Here is a 22,986-nt window from a genome sequence, read left to right on the forward strand (position 1 = left end):
CATTGGTCACAGCAGGCCACTTGGCGTTATGTCATGCAATTCAGACAGTCCTTATTTAATTTAATAATCATAATAAAAAACAAAAAGCATAATAAATAAATAAATAAATAAATAAATAAATAAATAAATTACTACCATTTACAACAACCTAGACTGACAGACAGATAGACATACAGATAGATATATAGCCACCATCATAGTTCTTTACTGCCTCCATGTGTTCATCAGAACAACTCACATGTTCACAAAGAGTTTTACGCTCTTGACTACACCTCTGCTCATAACTGGGCTCACTGTTATAACTGATTTATTTTTGTGATAGCTGAATGATCATCATGACTTGCAATTTTGAATCTCCGTTGACTCAGGCGAGAAGGCGGCCACTCAAAGCACGTCCCCTTTAAGAAAACGCCTGACGTCAGTAGGTGGGGATTAAGGGACGAACGCGCACGCGCCAACCACGGCGGGTAAAATTAAAGATGTAAGCAACAAACGGACAGCCCTTAGCAACCAAACAGCTTAATCAAACACGGGATTAAACTGGCGAATAAATATGCTTTTAACTGTTTATTAGCCTCATTCATTAAGTGGTAGTTTCACTTTGTTTTGGACAAGTTTTATGCAAATTCTATTAAAGTGTATGCAACCTTACTGGAAATAGTGTCTTGACAGATTGTAAGCAAGCTAGCTTGTTTTCTAGCTTGTAAAAAAACTCTGACATTTATGACTAACATTTTTTATCATAAGATTCTTATCATAAACAACTGAAAAGTCTCCATGGAATGACTTTTAATTTATAGAAACGTTCCTATATTATTTGTCTTCATTGGTTTAAAAGGATCGCTGAAAATGAGCTCTGTCTTGGTGAGTAGTGTATTGAAATATGATAACACAATTATGTTAAATTGGAGTCTAACTAAATGGTGTTCTCTGGATATCTTGAAGATTATATGTTCTATTTATCTTTTTGTTTCAGGTTGATCCTACACTTGAGAGGCATTTTAAGGGTCATAGAGATGCCATCACCAGTGTTGACTTCAACTGTAATGAGAAACAAATAGGTATTTTACTTTGCATGCATGCTGTGTCTTTCAGTCCATCTTCCTGGTGATACATATTGTTTTGTATTTATTAAACCCCTGTATTTATCTATACATTTTCAGCTATTCATATTACACATGAGAGATTAGATCATTTTATGTTGTCTTGGATTAGAGTTAGTTTTGTAAACAAATGTACAGTGTATTAATTGAGTATCTATGATAATCAGTTTTACATGTATGAGTTGGAGTGGATAGTTAAGGAAACACAGCCAATAAGTGGCCAGCAAACATGGGAACTTCATCAATACTATTTAAAAAGCATTCCATGACAAACTTCATAAAGTTGATTGAGAGAATGCAGAGAGTGTGCAAAGCTGTAATCAAGACCAAGAGTGATTTCATTTGAAAAAGTTAAAATATCTAATAGTTTTGATTTGTTTAACATCTTTTTGGGCACTGCATTAAAGCCCGACCGATATGGGATTTCTGAGACCGATACCGATTTTAGAGAGGGAGAATTCTCTGATTACCGATATGGTGGCCGATATATTTAATTTTTGAGCTTGAATGAAAACAGACCTTTTCTATGTGGATTTTTCACCGATTTTGCACCGATATGACTATGCAAAGGTACTCCGAAGGTTGCTTTCTTAAATATTTTTATCAAAGAATATTTGACATTATTATTATACATTGTCAACAAATTCTAGAAATGAACACTGAGAAAATAAAGAATAAATAAAATAAAATAACAAAATAAACATCAGTACTGTTTAGTATCAGTCAAATGCTGACCATTAAAAGAAAGAATAAATAAAAATAAATAGCTAAATAAACATCAGTACTGTATGTTTAGTATCAGTCAAATGCTGACCATTAAAATAAATACAGATAAAATAAATAGCCAAATAAACATCAGTACTGTATGTTTAGTATCAGTCAAATGCTGACAATTAAAATAAAGAATAAATAAAAATAAAACATAGCTAAATAAACATCAGTATTACTGTTTAGTATCAGTCAAATGCTGACTATAGTAATACTGCCGAGACAAGAGATAAACAGTGGCAGCGGTGTTATATTGTATTCTGCTATACAAGTTCAGGGGAAACTTTCAATGATGGAAAGCCAGACTTTTAAATATTACATTTTGTAAATGACACGACTGGAATTGTTCGGTTGAAACAAAACAGTTTGGTGAATATATGTTTACACATTAGCTTCCACTCAGCTGACAACAATGAAAGTAGCTACGTGATTAGCTAGTTAGCTATAAGCTCGTTGACACGGAGAGAAAAAGATGGACATTGTTTATTTTACTTTCCAGCATTGTGTCTCACCAACTAGGTAATAACATAGCGTGAAATCAACACTCAACAGACAAAATCCACCACCGCACCGTTGTCTGCTGAGCTGCAAAAAGATGTTCTGATGTTTACCTTTCAGTCTGCTACATTACTGACTGCACTGACAAACTATAGCTGGCAAACAGACATGAGTGACATGGTTGTCTGGGACAAGGTTAACATTATATTAGTTATATTGAAAAGGGAAAATGATGGGGTCATTGTTTATTAAGTTTCCAGTATGTATTTAACAGATTAGTTAACAATTTACCGTGATGACACTGCTGAACTCCGCCCTGTCTGCTGAGCCACCGTCAGTTCAGCTCTGTAAACAATGGAGTCAGAGCACGCTCTGCTGGACAAACTACATAATGACACCAATTCTAAAGCATTGTTTTCTGCATTATATGTTCTGAAAAAAGTTTTCATATCGGCGCATATCGGTAAAATAAAACCGATACCGATATATCGGTGAAAGGCTAATATCGGCCGACCGTTGTATCGGTCGGGCACTACACTGCATTATTCCCTTGCTTCCAGTTGTATTATTGTATAGAGTTAATGATAATTTTCCCAGACATTTTCACAGTCCTGGACATTTTCAGCCCTCCCAAGTTTCCACACTAGATTGTAAAAGATTCAAGAATGCTCTCAACATGACTTCTGTATACTGTCTTGTTGGCTAACATTAAAAGTTCTTAGACCCCCTTGACGTGCTCTTTTTAAAGTACAGCAAAACAGCGTTGTAAAGTTTTATTTGCGTGTTAATTTCAGCCACTGGCTCTATGGACTCATGTGTTATGATCTGGAATATGAAGCCTCAGATGAGGGCGTACAGGTTTGTGGGACACAAGGATGCTGTGATGTCTGTTCAGTTTTCACCCTCTGGTCATCTTGTGGCCTCAGCATCCAGAGATAAGACGGTCCGGCTCTGGGTACCCAGTGTGTAAGTAATAAATTCCCTATCATTGAAATGAAAATACTTAATGTTAATGTAGCTAAAAGCTGTGAAACTTGCACTATGTTAGACTTGCCTTTAATGATCTTTAATGTAATTTGCATTACTGAATTTGCTCAAGTGATATATATTTTTTTAAGTGGCTATGCAAACACAAATAACATGTTCTTTTTTTTAATCAGGCCAATTTATGAATTGTTAAAAATTAGCAAAATAAATATTCACATTTATCAAATCTGGTGCATGATTATACTTTTTAGGGGTTGACAACTGGCAGAAAGACCATTAATTATGTCAAATCTGTCTGGACTGTTATTTAAAGGTGCACTCAGTAAGTTAGCGGCATAGATGCAGCATCATTCAAAACAAACATTTTCAGTTAGTGAAGCCATTCTAGAAATGCACTCTTCACTGTCATTCATTGTAAATATATTCCACAAGCAAAAATATCTGCTAATAGATAAAGTGAACAGTATTTGGCTGCTTATGTGATCTCAAGATGTCGGTGCTCATGAGGCAACCAGTTCCATGTAAAATAAAAATTAAAAAAAGTTTTTTTTTTTTTTTTTTTTTTTTTTAAAGCTACTGATATTACTGGAATCTTTATCTCATGTGAGTGTACTATTCATTTCTTAATATGTGAAAATTGTTTCATAAGGGAAACAGTTCTGAAATTGTGAAATGTTGACAGTGGGTGGCAGCAAAAACTCATTCATTGATAAACCCATATACCTATAGCCAAGTAGTTCCATATTGCCAAATGTTACAGACTTAATAAGGGTTTCAATCAATTAAACTATAGAGTTGAAAAGAGATAGATTTTCATCCTCTGTAGGTTTTAACAAGTAAGAATTGTTTTTAGTTATGTGTATGTGCCATGTTTAGTTTTGTGTTTTGTCACTGGCCATTTCCTCAAATCTCTGTTTAATTTCTATAGATAATATAGATATTAATTTTGTCTGAGAATTCGGTGATACTGTTTATCAGTGCAAATATTATTTATTAGTGCTAATTTTGTTTATGAGCCAATTTCAGAAAGCAAACCCTCTGTTCTGCCAGTGACTAATGTTCCCAGAAGTCTTTTCTCTCATTCAGAGAGATGCTTGATGTGGGTGTAGTGTGTACATAAATAACTACTTTAGAAAGGTGATAATCATGCTGTCTTAAGGCATGTCTATACCTGGGTTGACCAGTCTATTATTCTAGAAAGTTTTCAAACTTTTGAGGCCAAGGAATATGCATCGTCGAGTTTTATATTTTCATGTTTAAAGAAACATTATTGTGTGAGAGAAATAATAAGTGTGATGCACTGCCTGGCCAAAAAAAGTTGCATACTCTAATATTTAGTTGGACCGCCTTTAGCTTTGATTACGGTGCACATTCGTCGTGCATTGTTTCGACAACCTTATGCGACATCACAAGATTTATTTCCGTCCGGAGTTGCATACATTTTTGTCTGAGATCTTGTATTGATGACGGGAGAGTTGAACTGGGTGACAGGGACTAAAAATGGTTCAAGGAACGAAAACAAACTAAATTTTTAGCAGAAAGTAACCAAAAACTGGAACAATGTGATTTTCAATTGTTTTGGAGTGAAAATTTTATTTTTAAATGCTGGTAATCGGTTAAAACCGGTTTATTTCTTTCCATTAATTTTTTCATGAAACTAAAGGGCAAAGGGTTTATCACAGTACATTTTTAGAACTACACCACTTCATGTTGCCCGAAAAAAATTATACATGTGCTTTGATCCTGAAGGAAAAAGGATTTCTTTGCATAATTGCCCATTGTGGGTGTCGCATTCTGTGAATGAAGACCTTTTTAACAACTTTGTATAAATACCACATATACATGCATGGCTAATCCAGATACAAGGAAAACATTAGAGATAAAAGTATATTTCTCAGTTTCTTCTCAAGTCTTCACTAAATTATTGTCAGATATGATGCAGTAATACAGATTTGATGCTGCCGGATTTTGACTCCGAAGCAGCCCTATAATAAAAATTATACTTAACTGTTAATTAACTGTATGCTTGTTATGATTTCTATGCTGATAAATCCACCACACCGGCAATAATTTGAAACAACCACACCGTCTTTTTCCAGAGCAGCCTGTATTTCTCCTGAGGTTACCTGTGCATTTTTCTTTGTATCCTGAACAATTCTTCTGGCAGTTGTGGCTGAAATCTTTCTTGGTCTACCTGACCTTGGCTTGGTATCAAGAGATCCCCGAATTTTCCACTTCTTAATAAGTGATTGAACAGTACTGACTGGCATTTTCAAGGCTTTGGATATCTTTTTATATCCTTTTCCATCTTTATAAAGTTCCATTACCTTGTTACGCAGGTCTTTTGACAGTTCTTTTCTGCTCCCCATGGCTCAGTATCTAGCCTGCTCAGTGCATCCATGTGAGAGCTAACAAACTCATTGACTATTTATACACAGACACTAATTGCAATTTAAAAAGCCACAGGGGTGGGAAATTAACCTTTAATTGCCATTTAAACCTGTTTGTGTCATCTTGTGTGTCTGTAACAAGGCCAAACATTCAAGGGTATGTAAACTTTTGTTCAGGGCCATTTGGGTGATTTCTGTTATCATTATGATTTAAAAAGAAGCCAAACAACTATGTGATGATAAATGGCTTCATATGATCACTATCCTTATATAAAAGACAGTTTTTTGCATGATCAGTCATATTTTCAAAATCAATGCCAAAATTTCACAATTTCTGCCAAGGTATGCAAACCTTTGAGCACAACTGTAATATTTTGGTGAGGCAAGTGGCTTTTTTGGGGCTTGTTTTTCCAGACCAGGTTGCTTGTTTCTCTTGTGAGATCTGGCAACACTGCAATTTGTATTTCACCCACCCCTTAGTGCAGAGTACTGTCATTTTAAAAAGAACGTTATTAACCGTTCTTTTATTTTGTTCTAACCGGTTACCATTTGGAAAGGAGGCTGTGGAACTTTTGAACATTTAGTTTTTAGTCCCTGCCTGGTGCATCACTTCATGTGCCTCCTTTCTTACCATGACGTGCCCATCAGACCACATGACCTTTTTCCATAGCTCCACAGTCCAATCTTTATGCTTCCTAGCAAATTGAAGTTGTTTTTTTCCAATAGGCTCACTAACAAGTGGCTTTCTTTTGGCCACATAGTTGTTTATGGGACTATCCTGTAACTTCTCGTCACATTGTGTGTGTGGAAATGCTCTTACTTTCACTATTAAACATAGCCGTGAGTTCTACTGTCGATTTTTTACGATGTGACTTCACTAAGCGTTTTAGTGATCTCCGATCACAATCATTCAAGATTTGAATGACCACATTTCTTCCGTGAAGCTGACAGATCACCACTATCCTTCCAGGTTTTAATGATGCATTGGACAGTTCTTAACCCAGTTCCAGTGATTTCAGCAATCTCCTTAATTGTTATCTTTGATGCAGGCCAATAATTTGCACAGTAACATCTTTTCCATGACCACGGGATACGTCTTCCCACATGGTTGTTTAAGAAATGAGAAGCTACATACTGCATCAGTTAGGGTTAAAAGAATTGTTGCCAGCTGATACATATTAATCACTGCAATAATGATCCAATCATAGGCTCATAAGTATCTGCTTATTTAAATCCAAACGGCAACTTTTTTTGGCCATGCAGTGTATTATTAATGCAACATGTTTGAAAAATGAAATGCAGTAAATGCTTTTATATTGTCATTATATAAAAGCCAAAAGAAATTAATATTACATATCCAGATGCCCAACCCAGTAATACTTTTTGTATACTAGATAATATGCATATTTGTTCATGGGGAGTAATAATGCCAAAATTGTTTTTTTTTTTTTTGTGTTTTTTTTCTGTGAACTTTCGGCAGCCCCCTGGGGTTCTCTGGATCCCTGTTTGAATAACTCTGCATTCCGCCATTCAGGGAACAGAAAGATGGAACCTGATTTTCGCAGAGCTCCCTTCCATTAAACATTTTAGACATGTCTGATTGTATCAAAAACAGACTTTCATTAGCTGATTTTCATTTTTCATTTAATCATTTAACAGATGATTAGTGTTTGTTTATATGTTACATTAATGAAACGCTAAAGGTATGACCCCAACAGAATCAGCAGATGAAAAATTTATTTTTAGGATTTTTATTATCAGAAAGATATGTGTACTTAAGTTGTGACTTTTCTTATTTCAGGAAAGGGGAATCTACAGTATTCCGAGCCCATACTGGAACAGTCCGCAGTGTAAGATTTTCTCCTGATGGCCAGACCCTTGTCACCTCTTCTGATGACAAAACCATCAAATTCTGGACCGTTCATCGGCAAAAGTTCCTCTTCTCCCTCAGTCAGCATATCAACTGGGTCCGCTGTGCAAAGTATGTTATTTTCAGATACTTTTTGGTCATGGAAAACCTGGAATTATCAGGGAATGTTCAATTTGTGATTTCTAGGCCTAAAAAAGTAATGGACATTCTAAAAGTCATATTTTTATATTGAATATAAATATTTGAATGTATAGTTTTTAGTCATAATCTGCTCTGAAGTATAGCATCGGCAAGATGTTTGCTCTTTGAGCACTTCCTGTCTTGAACAGCATTCTAATGAGACAGTTTTTTTTTTTTCGTTTTTTTTCATATCTTAATGCATGCTTATTTTATACACTAAAAAGTATATTCGTTTAAAGGGATAGTTCACCCAAAAATGAAAATTCTCTCATCATTTACTCACCTCTCATGCCATCCCAAACATATATGACTTTCTTTCTTCAGCAGAACACAAACAAAGATTTTTAGAAGAATATCTCATCTCCGTAGGTCCATACAATGCAAGTGAATGGTGATCAGACTTTTGTGGCTCCAAAAATCACATAAAGAAAACATAAAATTAACATAAAAGTAAACCATATGACTCCAGTGGTTAAATCCATATCTTCAGAAGTAATATAATAGGTGTGGGTGAGAAACACTACTCTAAATCTCCACTCTAACCTTCACATGTGAAAGTGAAACTAAACAGACACCACATGTGACTTTCAGATGCAAAAGTGAAAGTGGAGATTGAGTACAAAAAGGACTTAAAGTTTGATCTGTTTCTCACCCACACCTACATATTGCTTCTGAAGATATGGGTTTAACCACTGAAGTATTATGGATTACTTTTAGGTTTCCTTTGTGATTTTTGGAGCCACAAATGTCTGATCACCATTCACTTGTATTGTATGGACCTACAGAGATTAGATATTATTCTAAAAATCTTTGTTTGTATTCTGCTGAAGAAAGAAAGTCATACACATCTGGGATGGCATGAGGGTGAGTAAATTATGACAGAATGTTCATTTTTGGGTGAACTAACACTTTAAATCTGTAATTTCCTTAGAAAATAACACTGAAATAGAACTTTTTGCATACAGTCATTCATTCATTCATCTTATTAACTATAGGTATAGCTCTCCCAAAATTGAAAAATTTGTCATCATTTACTCAAGCATAGCATATCAGGCCCATTATCTGACTGAACTGTTGCAAAAAAAAGCTGTTTCTAGGGCGAGTAGTCAATGATGGGGAAGTTTTATTTCATGTGTAGTTTAACCGTCCTGTAGGTTTTCACCTGATGGGCAATTGATCGTTTCTGCCAGCGATGATAAAACAGTGAAGCTGTGGGACAAGAACAGCAGAGAGTGCATTCATTCATTCTATGAGCACGGAGGGTAACTGACTGACATAGCTACACACTAGATATATTGGTGTACTAAATCTGGATAACAGTAACAGAGAAACATCGTTTGCTGTTATTTTCAGATATGTGAATTATGCTGACTTTCACCCAAGCGGCACCTGTATCGCAGCTGCTAGTACAGACAACACGGTGAAAGTCTGGGACATTCGCACCCACAAACTCCTGCAACACTATCAAGGTGAGAATCACTTTCACTGTAATTCTACAAGCTTCAGAATATGGATGGGTCATTCCTACAATTCAGTGAAATTTCGGCTTTGAAACTTTTGAAAAATAAAACATATGTTTACAAGTATCTTTATGTTTCATCACTATAGGGACATGCTAAAGATTTTATTAGTCATACTGGCCAAGCTAATTGACAAAACATAAAAACAAAACAGATGTCTGTTCAGTTAAATGGCCAGGATCAGGGTGGGAAATAACAGAGTGAAGAATTACAGGGTGGACATTCAGTGGATAAATTAGCCACTACATGGTCCATGAATGATATCTAGCAAACATATTTGTAAACTTATATTGATGATTTTATTTCTGTTAACATAAATATGTTGAAATTTTAAAATTGCATTAATTTCCCATATGTTCCACATGTTTTGCTTGGCCACATATGACTAACACCACAAAATAAAGGAAAACAAATAAATTAAAAGAGTTACAAACTTCAGATAACACAAAATAGTTTTGCTGAATTAATGATGTCCACCTCCATTGTGTGATGTAATTTCACAACGTATGACATAACAGGGTGGACAATAAATCAAGGGACACACAAAAAAGCTCTATTTAACACTATCAGTGTTCAAATGACAGATTTACCACAAATTAATACATGTTAGTGAGAGAATGTAATACTAAACTCTTAACTGAATGGGGGGAAAAAAAAATTGAAATCCAATGATTTAGCACTTATTTTTGTCAAAGATGTTTGACGTGATGCTCTGGGGTACATGAGGAAATGACATACGTTTAAAAGTAAATGTTTAAGCCCACAGCAGTGTGTAACATTATAAATGGTCTTAATTCTTTTTACCAAACCTATTAAAATTGTAATCAGGAAAAATTAAACAATATAAATAATACCACAACTTGTACTGGGGACTTTTCACAGAATTGTAGGGATGACCCGGCTAATTAACATATGCAAGATGATTTCAATCCCTTATTAGCGATACGGTGTCTACTGGGTCTTCCTAAGATATCTGACCTTGACTGAAATATTAAAGCCAGTATTTACAAGTGCTTAGACACTTTCAAAACATGTGTATCAGCAAAGCAGGCATTTGTCCACATCTATAAAGATGAAAATGTCTTGCAGAGATTTAATGTGGAAGGGTAACATTTATTTATATATTTGTTCATGTGCCCCATCCCACTGCATCTCTCCCTGCCACCTTCTAGTGTTCTAGTGTGGAATTACAATCCAACTGAGAAGGCTTGTCATAAAAAATTAATATTTCCTTTAGTGGCAGGGTTGCATAAAAAGAACCCATTGGTGGCCTTGGTGGTTCATCATGAAAATATGGGAAAATCTTTTTGACAAAGCTGCGTACATGCTACTGCTTAAAGAAGTGAGACCCAGATAGATTAAATTGTTGTTGCAACTGTTGGAATGAAAGGAAATATTTATCAATGAAAAGGCCTTTGAAAGTTCAAATTCTTTTATGACATATTCAGTCTGATAGAGGGAGGAATTGAATGCTTAGCAGTCTGTGGTCCAAGAATGGAGCATGCATGCCATTTGAGGTGTCTCAAACAACTAGGTGCGTTTCATTCAGAAGTGATCATCAAAAATAGTGAATTTTCTTTTTAAATGTTATTATATGCTAGGGATTTCTGATACTTTATCAAACAGGATAGAATGTTTTAAAGTGAGACAACCCAACCAATACCACAAAACATGACAAAATTCATCAAATCCATTGCTGATACTTACTGATGTTGTCACTTTCATGGCCACCACTTGTAGGTTTAGTGAAGGTGGGATGGAAAGGTTTCAGATGTTTGACATAGTGTGTCAAAACCTCAAACAAAAATTAATTCAAGGTCATTTTTATTTTATTTTAGTTAGTTTTGGAGTTATGTAAATGTATTAGTTTAGTTTTTCCAATTGTTAGTTTGTAATATTATTTGAGTTAATGAAGATGTTTTGATTTAGTTTTTGTTAATAATATTTAGACTTCTGTAAAGTAGCTATGACCTATAATGTTTAGAATGTTTATTACATGAAATCTGATTAGCTAAAGCGACTTATTGTTTAGCAAATTTTTTTTGCTTAGCAGTTTACTCAGTAGATCATTAAGATACTAAGTGGTGATAGGGCTTTAATGATATTAAATAGATTTTACATTTGGGTGAGGGGGTCAAACACAAGGCCATGGCGTGTTGTTATTGGGTGACGTTTGGCCCAGGAGCCGGCCAATGATGAGGCGAGATGCAAAACTGCGTGATCCAAGAACACTTGAGATTTTTTAGTATAACATGCACTGAATTATGCTCAATAAGACCATGTAGAGACATTTGTTAAGGAAGTAAATTGACCCAGTATTGGAGAACAGAAGTAAATATGAATATACTAGGTGAAAATTGTAAGTCTGTTCACTTTGAAATGTAATAGTACATATCTCATCAACAAGCCACACGATTTGGGGTATCATTCATGTCCGTAGCACAAACAACGCAAGTTACATACCGAAGTATTATACTAGGGGCTAGTGGTTCGTTTAAATGTCCAAACCTAAATATAAGCAATAGTTTTTTAGCCTTAGCAACCAGTGCTCATAATTTTTTATATGGGTAAAGTAATAGTTTGACTTTATACCGATAGATCTAATGTGCAACAAAATTGAATGCCAAATGCAAGTTCATATTGATGTTTTAACTTTTGACTTGTGCAATGTTAATTTTTAAGTTTTATTAAATACTTTGCTTTCAGAGTGAAATAAAATTTGTGTAGATTTGTCGGTGGAAAAAAATACTGTATATATAAATAAATACACATTTACATGTGTTAGTAAAGTATGTGCTAGTTAATATATACAGTATGTTAGTAAAACATAGTTGTTAGTTTTGAACCTTGTGCACCGTAATATTAGACTGGAATAAAATTCTGAATGCATATACATATGATTTATAGGTATGGATAGTTGACATCAAATAGTTTTGGAAAGCTGACATGCCCTGTGGTGTGACATGCTATACTTCTATATATCTAAAAATATTTTAAACAGCATTTTGCTCATTCTTTTATAATTATGTATACTGCTTCTGTAATCTCACATTAATTGAGACACTGTATAGAATATTTGTACTGTTTACAGTTCATGTGTAACACAACAGGACCATTTAAAATGAAAACAAAAAAAGTGATTAAAAATAGTGAAAAACATAAAAGAAATGGTGACCAGTCAAAGCTTCTAAAACACAGTCTTTCTCTGATATAATATAAAATTAAACCTGTGTCAAATTCTCTTATGTAATTTAATCTTGTAATTCCTACAGACTTCTGCTGGGGGGCGTTTTATGCTTGCTGTTGAATGTTCATTCATGTGGGTGACGCCATTTGAAGTGCAAAGGCTGTGTGTCCTAAGAGACTTTGTCTACTTGACTGAGAGAGATGTAGGCTCACCCATTTTATAGCTCTGCTAAGGGGTGTTTTGTAATACTCATACATGTACAAGAACAGAAAAAAAGAGAAAAAGACTGTATTTAAATGGCTTGAGACTTGTTTCAGAATATCATCATTACCATAATGCCATAGAGACTTGCTTTTGCTACTGTACAATGACAGTGGATAGTGGCTCACTTCAAAGTTAAAAAAGGACCCAAGTGTCATAAAAGTAGTTCATGCGACTCCTGAAGCTAATGTCTTCTGAAGGCTTACGATAGGGGTTAAGTGAGAAACAGCCTGAAATTTGTCATTTTTCAGTGAATATCTTGATGTCTGTTGCACATTAATGAGCGCTGTGAGAAAAGCTTGTTCTCAGTGGCTCACGTTCACACAAGAATTTGCGTTGTTTAGCATTAAAAGTATTTATTTAAAATAAACATCACTCTTTTGATATCTAATACAAGAACATTAACACATTTTTAAGTGTGACTTAAATGTCCAAATACTTGGGGCCATTGTATGTTAAATTTAATGCTGATTAACTAAAGTAAAAAGCCTGTGATTGGGTGTGTGTGTTCTCAGGGTCAATGTTAAAGTATTGGTATTGCATAGATAGCCGGGTGGGGTAAGCTGCGTGACTGTGTATCTATAGTGTGTAAAGTTTCTGTGTGGGCTATTTCAGTTCATAGCGCAGTTGTGAATGAACTCTCCTTCCATTCATCTGGGAACTACCTAATCACTGCCTCCAACGACTCCACCCTCAAGATCCTTGACTTACTGGAAGGACGACTGCTGTACACACTGCACGGTCATCAGGTAACATGCTGCATGCAGGCTCATATCCGTTGTGCATCAGGCACTATCAAAATCATCAGGCTTGCTGCTCCAAAACCAATTGACCCTTCATTAAACTCCACTTATATTTTACAGCATTTTACAGGACTTATCCAAAAATATGGTGACTTAGGAACAGTTCTGTTCACTTACACTAATGTTATTAGTTGTAATCAATATCAAATGAGGCTATTTTACTTTTCGGTTGACTGTAACTGTGAAAAGGGGCAGTTTAGGCAGAACGTGTTCTTGTGCTAAAAAAGCAAGACACAGTACAAGAATATAACAGAACACGTCACGGGATACGTTTTTAGTTGAAAATCTTTATAAGTCCATCTTTTCTTGATGACTGAAGCCAGCGCCACACTATCAGACTCCAAACAGCACTATTTTGGCCAAGGGTGTCACACATGCAAACTGTTTTGCTGACATCTCGCTCTCTTCAGTCCGAGGTATGATATACTTGCTGATACAAAATGATGGAGTGGTGAAAAATATACCAACTCACCGCAACTCACTCTCTCTGATTCCGTCACGTGGAGCTTGCCGAAATAACAACAGGAGTTTGACGTGAGCATAAACAATTGTAATAGAGTGATTTAGACCTGGTTTTCAGACCTGTAGCTTGCTCAGTTTGTTCCAAAATGGGCTAAAATACACTGTTGCATTTTCTTCATGGTTTGGTTATACAGTATTTTAAAACGGACCAAAACAGTACTACTTCCGTTGTAGTTATTTTTATCCATCATTAGTTGCTTTTGCATTATTTCTGCATTGAAAAGTACCTGATCTGATCACAGATCTCTCTCTTTCCCTCTCGTGCCTGCACACTTGCACACACATACAAAAGGAAGAGTGTAACCATTTTTATCTGTCAAAAAGTTGCAGACACAGTCCTACCTGTGTCTGTTCTGCCATGATCCACAAGAGAGGTGATCGTGAAGATCGTCCTATATCTAATATAGCCACCAACAGGGCTCCAGACTAAAAAAATGATTAAGGAGCCATTGGCTTCTAAACTGAAACATTTAAGAGCCAAATGGCTGTTTTAGTTGCCACATCACAGAATTGCTTGATTTAGATTGTTGTTCAAAAACAAGATAGAAAGCCAAAGAAAAGACAGCTGATAACTCATTAATTGGGTGTTTAATATATATACTGTGTAGTTGAGTGCACAAATTTGCATTCCCCTTTTGTCTAATAAGTTTTCACACCCCTTTCAGAATTTATACAAATATAAGAGATAAAAGTTTTTTATTATTATTATTATTTTTTTTTATTGTACTGTCCTTTAGAATCTACATAACAGGTATAAAGTATAATATGCATATAGTAGTGTGTTGCCTTCTTGAGCATCAGTGAATGTTTGTACCTTTTGTAAAAGTTGTGTATGAGTCCCTCAATGGTTCTAAGTATCAAAATCTGGATCTCACATCACAAATAAATAAATTATATATATATATATATATATATATATATATATATATATATATATATATATATATATATATAATATTTATTTATTTGTGATGTGCTCAAGAAGGCAACACACTACTTATATATCTTGGTCTTTCTTTACTGTGACTAGATAGCCCAGACACAAAGACTACATGAGTGCAAATTGAATGAAATCCCATATGCAGTTTATTTTGCTACTCCAATTCCAATCAATAATAACCAGAAAAAGAAGAAAAAAGATTTGGTACATAATACGGGACTTTTAATAATAGACAAGCCCGAAATACACATGGGACTACTATTCCTAAGTATCTAAAGCTGGATCTCACATCACAAATAAATAAACATTTTACATATATATTTATTTTGGATTTTGTTTTGTCACAACATAACTCCCGTAGTTCCTTTTACGTTATTCCATAGTTTTGATGACTTCACTATTATTCTAAAATGTGAAAAAATAATAATAATAATTATAATAAAGAATGAGTGTTTCCGGTAGAGAGTGTGTGTGTGTGTGTGTGTGTGTAGAGGTTGTACTTCCTTCGCCAGCTGAGGGAGTTCAACCTGCCACAGGCACTGCTGATACAGTTCTACTCAGCGGTCATTGAGTCTGTCCTCTGCACTTCAATAACTGTCTGGTTTGGTTCAGCTACGAAATCAGACATCAGAAGACTACAAAGGACAGTCTGGACTGCTGAGAGGATTATTAGTTGCCCTCTGCCCCCCCCTTCAAGAACTATACACTTCCAGAGTGAGGAAAAAGTTTGGAAAAATCACTCTGGAGCCCACTCACCCTGCCCACTACCTTTTTGAACTGTTGCCTTCTGGCCGATGCTTCAGAGCTCTGAGCACCAGAACCGTCAGGCACAGGAACAGTTTTTTCCCCCAGGCTATCCATCTCATGAACAGTTCAAATTGCCCCATTGAGCAATAACTATGTGCAATACACAGTTTAGTCTTTTTATATTATCCAACACATCTTACCTCTTCTGCCATTACATTCCATTGCACTATACATAACCGATTTATATTTGCACTACGTGTGTGTGTGTGTGTGTGTGTATGTATGTATGTATGTATGTATATACGTATATTCATATATGTGTATGTATATATACGTATATATGTGTATATATATATATATATATATATATATATATATATATATATATATATATATATATATATATATATATATGTGTCTATTGTGTATTCTATATATACTTTTTTCTTTTCGATATTTATCTATTTTTTATTCAATTTTAATTATTTTTTAAATGTCTTGTTGCTGTTTTTTGTATTGTTGTGTACTGGAAGCTCCTGTCACCAAGACAAATTCCTTGTATGTGTAAGCATACTTGGCAATAAAGCTCATTCTGATTCTGATTCTGAACTGATCACAAAGTATAGTCAGGACATTACTGATGTAAAAAACAGCACCATCACTATTTGAAAAAAGTCATTTTTGATCAAATCTAGACAGGCCCCATTTCCAGCAGCCATCACTTCAACACCTAATCCTTGAGTAATCATGCTAAATTGCTAATTTGGTACTAGAAAATCACTTGCATTTATATGATTTAGACCTGGTTTTCAGACCTGTAGCTTGCTCAGTTTGTTCCAAAATGGGCTAAAATACACTGTTGAACACAGTTGAAAGCTATTTGGTTCTTTAAATGAAGCTTAACATTGTCTTTGTGTTTATTTTTGAGTTGTCACAGTATGCAATAGACTGGCATGTCTTAAGGTCAGTATTAGGTAAAAAATGGCAAAAAAGAAACAACTTTCTCTAGAAACTCGTCAGTCAATCATTGTTTTGAGGAATGAAGGCTATACAATGCTTGAAATTGCCGAAAAAACTGAAGATTTCATACAAAGGTGTAACCTACAGTCTTCAAAGACAAAGGACAACTGGCTCTAACAAGGACAGAAAGAGGTGTGGAAGGCCAGATGCACAACTAAACAAGAGGATAAGTACATCAGAGTTTCTAGTTTGAGAAATAGACACCTCACATGTCCTCAGCTGACAGCTTCATTGAATTCTACCCTCTCAACACCAGTTTCATGTACAACAGTAAAGAGAAGACTCGGGGATGCAGACCTTATGGGAAGAATTGCAAAGAAAAAGCCACTTTTGAAACAGAAAAACAAAAAGAAAAGGTTAGAGTGGGCAAAGAAACGCAGACATTGGACAACAGATAATTGGAAAAGAGTGTAATGGATCTTAACCCCATTAAGCTTTTGTGGGATCAGCTAGACTGTAATGTACGTGAGAAGTGCCCGACAAGACAGCCACATCTATGGCAAGTGCTACAGGAAGTGTGGAGTGAAATGTCATCTGAGTATCTTGACAAACTGAGAGCTAGAATGCCAAGGATCTGCAAAGCTGTCATTGCTGCACGTGGAGGATTTATTTATAAGAACACTTTGAAGTAGCTTAAGAAGTTCTGACATTTTTTTTTCAAATTGTAATAGTAATTTTTCATGCTGTTAATGTCCTGACTGTACATTGTGATCAGCTGAATGCAACTTTGGTGAATAAAAGTACCAATTTATTTCCATAAGAGCGAAATCAATACATTATTCCAAACTTTTGGCTGCCTATATGTGTGTGTGTGTGTGTATAATTAAAAAAAATCTTAGTCTTTCTTTACTGTGATTAGACAGCCCAGACACAAAGACTATATGAGTGCAAATTGAATTAAATCCCAGATGCAGTATATTTTGCTACTCCAGTTCCAATCAATAATAACCAGGAAAAAAAATGTGGTACATAATACGGGACAAGCCTGAAATACACATGGGACTACTATTTTGAAATGTCTACGCTCCCAGTTGTGAAATCGCTGACGGCTGATTCGCTAAGAAAGTGACTTGAATTAAAACCGGTAACCTGAGCTCCTGAGTTCAGACGCTCTTGTCGAGTGATTCATTATAAAGATACAGTTCAAAAGAGTCATTTCTTCACGATTCGGACATCATGGCTCATGCTGTGTTTGTTGCGTGCAGCCAGCGAGCTCATATCATCATCAGAAAGGGTGAAAAGCGGCACGAGACACACTGGCGCTCTAAAGATGTATTCAGTAACTCACAAAATATCTGACGAAACCGAATATGAAAGCACACATCCCGACTGTCACCTATGGTGACTAGATTTTTAATTATTGTCGCAATAATTTATTTTTGGTCACATTTGCGACCATTTTAGTTGCAGTCTGGAGCCCTGCATCAAATGGCTATATCGCGTTTTGATTATTAATTACAGTGACAAGCTTCTCTGTCCAAGTGGTCTCGGACCAATTGTTTTTATGCAAATCCGAGTGCGATTGTGTGTTCATATATGCCTTTACAAACCGAACCAAGGGAGAAAACACTTAAGGTTCTGAAATAAATGCTGCAATTGAGCCAGGTGTGAAAACGCCCGTTGGAAGCAATTCATGGACTAACTTTACCTTGTGAAATTGCGTGATTGTGTATTTATCCCCTGGAGGCTTTCCATAGAACGCACATGTCCATAGCTTTCAGTGAGTAAAGAAATCACATTCAATAAAAACAGACTGTTGTTACTACGCTTTCTGATGTAATTTTAGTGTAGGGAAAAAAGGCAGGAAAACGCTTGGTGACAGAATCACTTTGGATTACAGGCAGCATTTGTGATGATATGCAGCTTAGTGTGAATAAAACGTTCAGATCAGCTTGATGTCTTGTCAGTTCTGTAGTTAAAGAAGCTCATTGGTCACTTGAAGGGAACAATCTCGCCTTGTCGACAGAATGATTTTTTTCAAGCAAGCCTGATGTTTTTTCAGTTTTTGAAGCCACTAACTCATTAGGGAGTCCCAACTGTCAAGTGATTAATGACCTCCTGTTGACAGATACTAATGCGCGCTTCATCTCCCTCCGTCTCGACAGCGATTGTGTTAATGAAGCTCACACCTAAAAATCACTGGAAACTCAGCTAATGTGGCACTGGCTTAAATTAAAAAAAAAAAAAAAAAATTATACTTTCATTCTATGTATGATGTATTATGATGAATGAATTTATCACATCACACAAATTATCCATTCATACCTGGACATATTCATGAGTCCTTGCCAGTTAAATAGATGCTTTATTTTCTTTTTAATGGAACGCTGGCTATATCAGTCCTGTACTAAGTGTAAAAACTAACCGCCTACCCACTGATCATGAGTCACGTATTGCTGTACAAACCTGAAGCTTCTTGGTTAGTGTAACAGTAGCATTACAGAGTGTACTAAACGCCTGCTATCATCAGTGGGAGTGGGATGAGTTGTGAATAACTTGTAAGTCTTGAAGCATTAAATGACTGCAGTACATGAAATAAGGAAAGTTATAATTGGTCGGCCACTCTCATCCCTTATAATTAGATAAGAGACTTAACTAGCTAGTTAGTAGGTAAAGTGTGTTTGTTTTTTTTTTTTTGTTTTTTTTACTTTTTTTACAGAGCTGTCTCAAGCAATAATTTATGATAATTATAGGAAGAGGTAGAAGAGAGTGGCGCCATACATTGTGACACTTTTGGACTCTTAAGTCACACACAAAAATATATACATTTCATTGCATTAGATAATAAAATATCAAACTAAGCGGTGTCTGCAAACAAATGATGCTAGAGCTGTTCTCAGAACTAACTTTATACAGTATGTACACTGTTTACCAAAATTGCCAAAATGTTGAAAAACTAAAGATAAAATAAAATGTTTAAAAATTAATATTTTTAATGTATCAGTTAAAAGATCCCCTGTATAATTAACAGCATTAGTTTGTTCTAATTGTGAGTTTTACAGCTCACAAGGCCCATTTTATTGTTGTTGTTGATGATGAATAAACGTCATAACCGGCACCTGCATCTTTGGTTTTGTGTGATGAAAGGGTACTTGAGCCTTACTAATGGTGCTGTGCGGCACTTGTTTTTAGACAAAAAAGGTTGGGAATTTGTTATATTATGCAATTACGTTCATACATTTAAGTGTGACTTAATGATATGACTGGAGTCTTCATCTTATGTGAGTGTACATCATTTTCAACATATTTCTAAAAAATGCTATTCATGTCTTTATGTGGAAAAAACATTTAATTAGCAAAAATGTGCACCTTTGCACTCAATAGCTCAAATAGTACTAGCACCATACGTTTCAATTACCAGGCACCTACAGTGGCCCAGAAAATTCAATATTACCCCAATGAAAGCTGTTTAGTTTTACATGGAATGGGTCGACCCCTCATGGGCGCTGCCATGTTGACAGCACATGACACTGTGTCATGTAGCTGACTGAGTTACTACCACTAATAATGACAATAATAATAATATGTTTACTTTTGTGAGGAAATACAGTTATACCCAGTAAAGAGACCAGTATGAACAATGATGACCAGGAGTCAGAGGTGAAGTTTCAGTCAACAGAGAGAGAGTTTACTGAAGACTTGAGCTGCACAATTAATCAAAAAACTAAACGCGATTACGATTATTTAATCGTGAAAACTGACGATTACAGCGTTCAATTTAAGTCTGCTCCTGTTGCATCAATGTTTCTATTTACAACGTGTTTTTGCAGCGGTTCAGAATTCTAACCAATCACTAACATGTCCATTGAGCAATGAAATGGCAATGTTCAATCAGAGCCACTTAAATTAATCCTCCATCCTATCAGTAATGACAACTGATCCTAATGCGTAAGTTTTAAACCGTCTGAATGCCCAGATGCTTACTTTATGTTCCATCTCTGTTCGTGGTGGCACATGAAAATTAATACTGAAGAAATATCACCTGACACTCGAAAAGAAACTGTAGAACAAGAGCAAAAAGCACTTTGGAATTTTTTTGGATTCATTGCATATTGCACAGCTCGTTTTGAACGTAGATGTTAAATACACTGCAAATGAGCAACACGACAAAACTAAAATGCTCCTGTTCTAATCCATGCATAGACGCGGTGTAAATAATTGATTTATTATGCTGATTAGACAGCTTTGTTTTTAATGAGAGCATTCGCGAGAGTGCCGAACTTTGTGCGGAGTGTCATTGAGCTTACGTCGAAATGCAGGTCTCAAACAGTGTAAACCTTCAGTGAACGACAGCAGTCATTGTAATGGGTAAAGAGTTTGTCGCGTTGCTCGATTTTTGTGTACAGTTTATTAAAAATGTAATAACAGTTTTGTTTTGTCATGTTAGTAAGTAGGCCAATGTGAATTTGATTTGTACAAAATAGCAATCAAATAATTCAGATTAACTGTTCTAAGTTTGTTTTGGAGGTGTAGCCAACATAAAGAATATGGCATGAATAGCATATTTCAGGAATCACCGTCATTGTTAACACGTCTGCTGTAATAAGACCCATTTGCCACGCAGCTGGTATTAGTAGATTTAACATTTTCACGAATTGCACAAACTCCAATCGCAAATGACTGTATTTCATTTCCAAAGTGCAACCACTGTGGCCAAAAATGATCTAACGATGATCTTACATGAACAAGATCACCACTGAAGATCTAACGGGATGAATGGTCCCCTGTTTCACCACCAAAGGGCTTACTGAACGCAATAAGTAACTTGGTCAATTTAAATCGGCTGTTAATAAGTTTGAAAATTGAATATGTCACATTATTTACTGTATGTGGACTAATAATTTAAGAAGTAATTTAGCAATAATTTAATTTATTTTATACCATAGATATCCATTTAAAATAAGTTTTATTTGGCCTAACATTAACAAACATTATTAAAATTTTTAATGCTTAAAAGATGCTTAAAAGAAACTGGAGCACAGCTCATATCCACCATTAAAATCAGCTACTTGGCTTACTTTTTGATGCCACGGTAATTTAATATTTTAATCGACATTAATAATCGCGATTACAATATCTAGGGCAATAATCGACAATTATGATTTTTGCTATAATCGTGCAGCCCTACTGAAGACAAAGTTCTCCATATTTCTCAAGGCAAAAGACAGAAAGAGAAAATGAGCTGAGGATCTCAAACTAACATAGATTATAGAAACAACAGTAATTATAGGCATATGCAAATTAACTGACATCATCTCTTATGAGTACAGAGATCTGACAGTTTAACAGTACAGACAATTCTAGAAATCTTACAAACATGACGTTCTGTTTAACTGCATGAATGCAATCATTCAAAAGATTATATTTTTAAAACACTAAGTCAAGTTGGTCAGAGGAGAGTCTTCTCTCTTTATATAAACTGGTGTCCAGTTCCTCTGACTTAGTCACATGATTCTCAAAACTACAAACAATCCCTGCAATGACATCAATAGACAGAACTCAATATTTCTCCCAAGGTTGAGAACCTCATTGGGACACAGGCCTTATCAGCTGGAACAAAATAGAAAAATACATCTAAATGCAAGCAGAAATATACTTTTAGAGTTTAATGCTAAAAAGGTATTAATGTCAGTAATTAATGACGAAAACTTAAACCCAATAACACTCTTACTTAAACTGAATAATTAATCAATAAAATAGTTACAACATGTATATTTGTTCTCTGGGAGCTTGGCTGAAAGAGAAAGTACTGTTAACTGCATTCCTGACATGGGTCAGACCCTAAGTTACACCTCTGGGGTCAAATACACAAATGACCTGTAACATTAATAATTATATCTCTTGGGCCTCATGTGGTCAGATAGGAAACAAAGGCAGGCCTACACACAGTCATAAAGCTTGACAGAGGCCTGTAGGAACACTTGAAGCCTGATAACACAAAAATGGCACCAAAATCAAACAAAGGGAGTCCAAACAGACTGCAGATCCCATCAAGCCTTGCTCACTTAACACCTAGGTGTGAAATTCTGAAGGATTGAACCCTCAACTCCTATTGGATGAAATGCACGACAGAATGTGTCCCTCAGCCATGATGTCATCGAGAGTATAAAACCCCAGAGATTCCTCCTAAAGGCCGAAACATGAACATGAAACCGGTGTTTTATGAAGTCAATAAGCCATCCCAATATGT

At 35.4% G+C, this 22,986-nt stretch overlaps 1 protein-coding gene across 2 annotated transcripts in view; it reads left to right on the top strand.

Moving 5' to 3' along the window:
- The first annotated feature begins 481 nt into the window (after positions 1-481).
- Positions 482-22,986, top strand: part of LOC127428176 (POC1 centriolar protein homolog A-like) — a 134,543-nt gene continuing 112,038 nt past the window's right edge. For both annotated transcript variants that reach the window (XM_051676344.1, XM_051676343.1), the window contains exons 1-7: positions 482-864; positions 977-1,061; positions 3,164-3,335; positions 7,548-7,727; positions 8,951-9,058; positions 9,150-9,265; positions 13,380-13,513. In XM_051676344.1, the coding sequence (XP_051532304.1) occupies positions 850-864; positions 977-1,061; positions 3,164-3,335; positions 7,548-7,727; positions 8,951-9,058; positions 9,150-9,265; positions 13,380-13,513 (810 nt within the window). In that variant the 5' untranslated portion in view covers positions 482-849. The remainder of the gene's footprint in view (positions 865-976; positions 1,062-3,163; positions 3,336-7,547; positions 7,728-8,950; positions 9,059-9,149; positions 9,266-13,379; positions 13,514-22,986) is intronic.

Source organism: Myxocyprinus asiaticus, chromosome 37, assembly GCF_019703515.2.
Source record: "Myxocyprinus asiaticus isolate MX2 ecotype Aquarium Trade chromosome 37, UBuf_Myxa_2, whole genome shotgun sequence".
NCBI lineage: Eukaryota > Metazoa > Chordata > Actinopteri > Cypriniformes > Catostomidae > Myxocyprinus > Myxocyprinus asiaticus.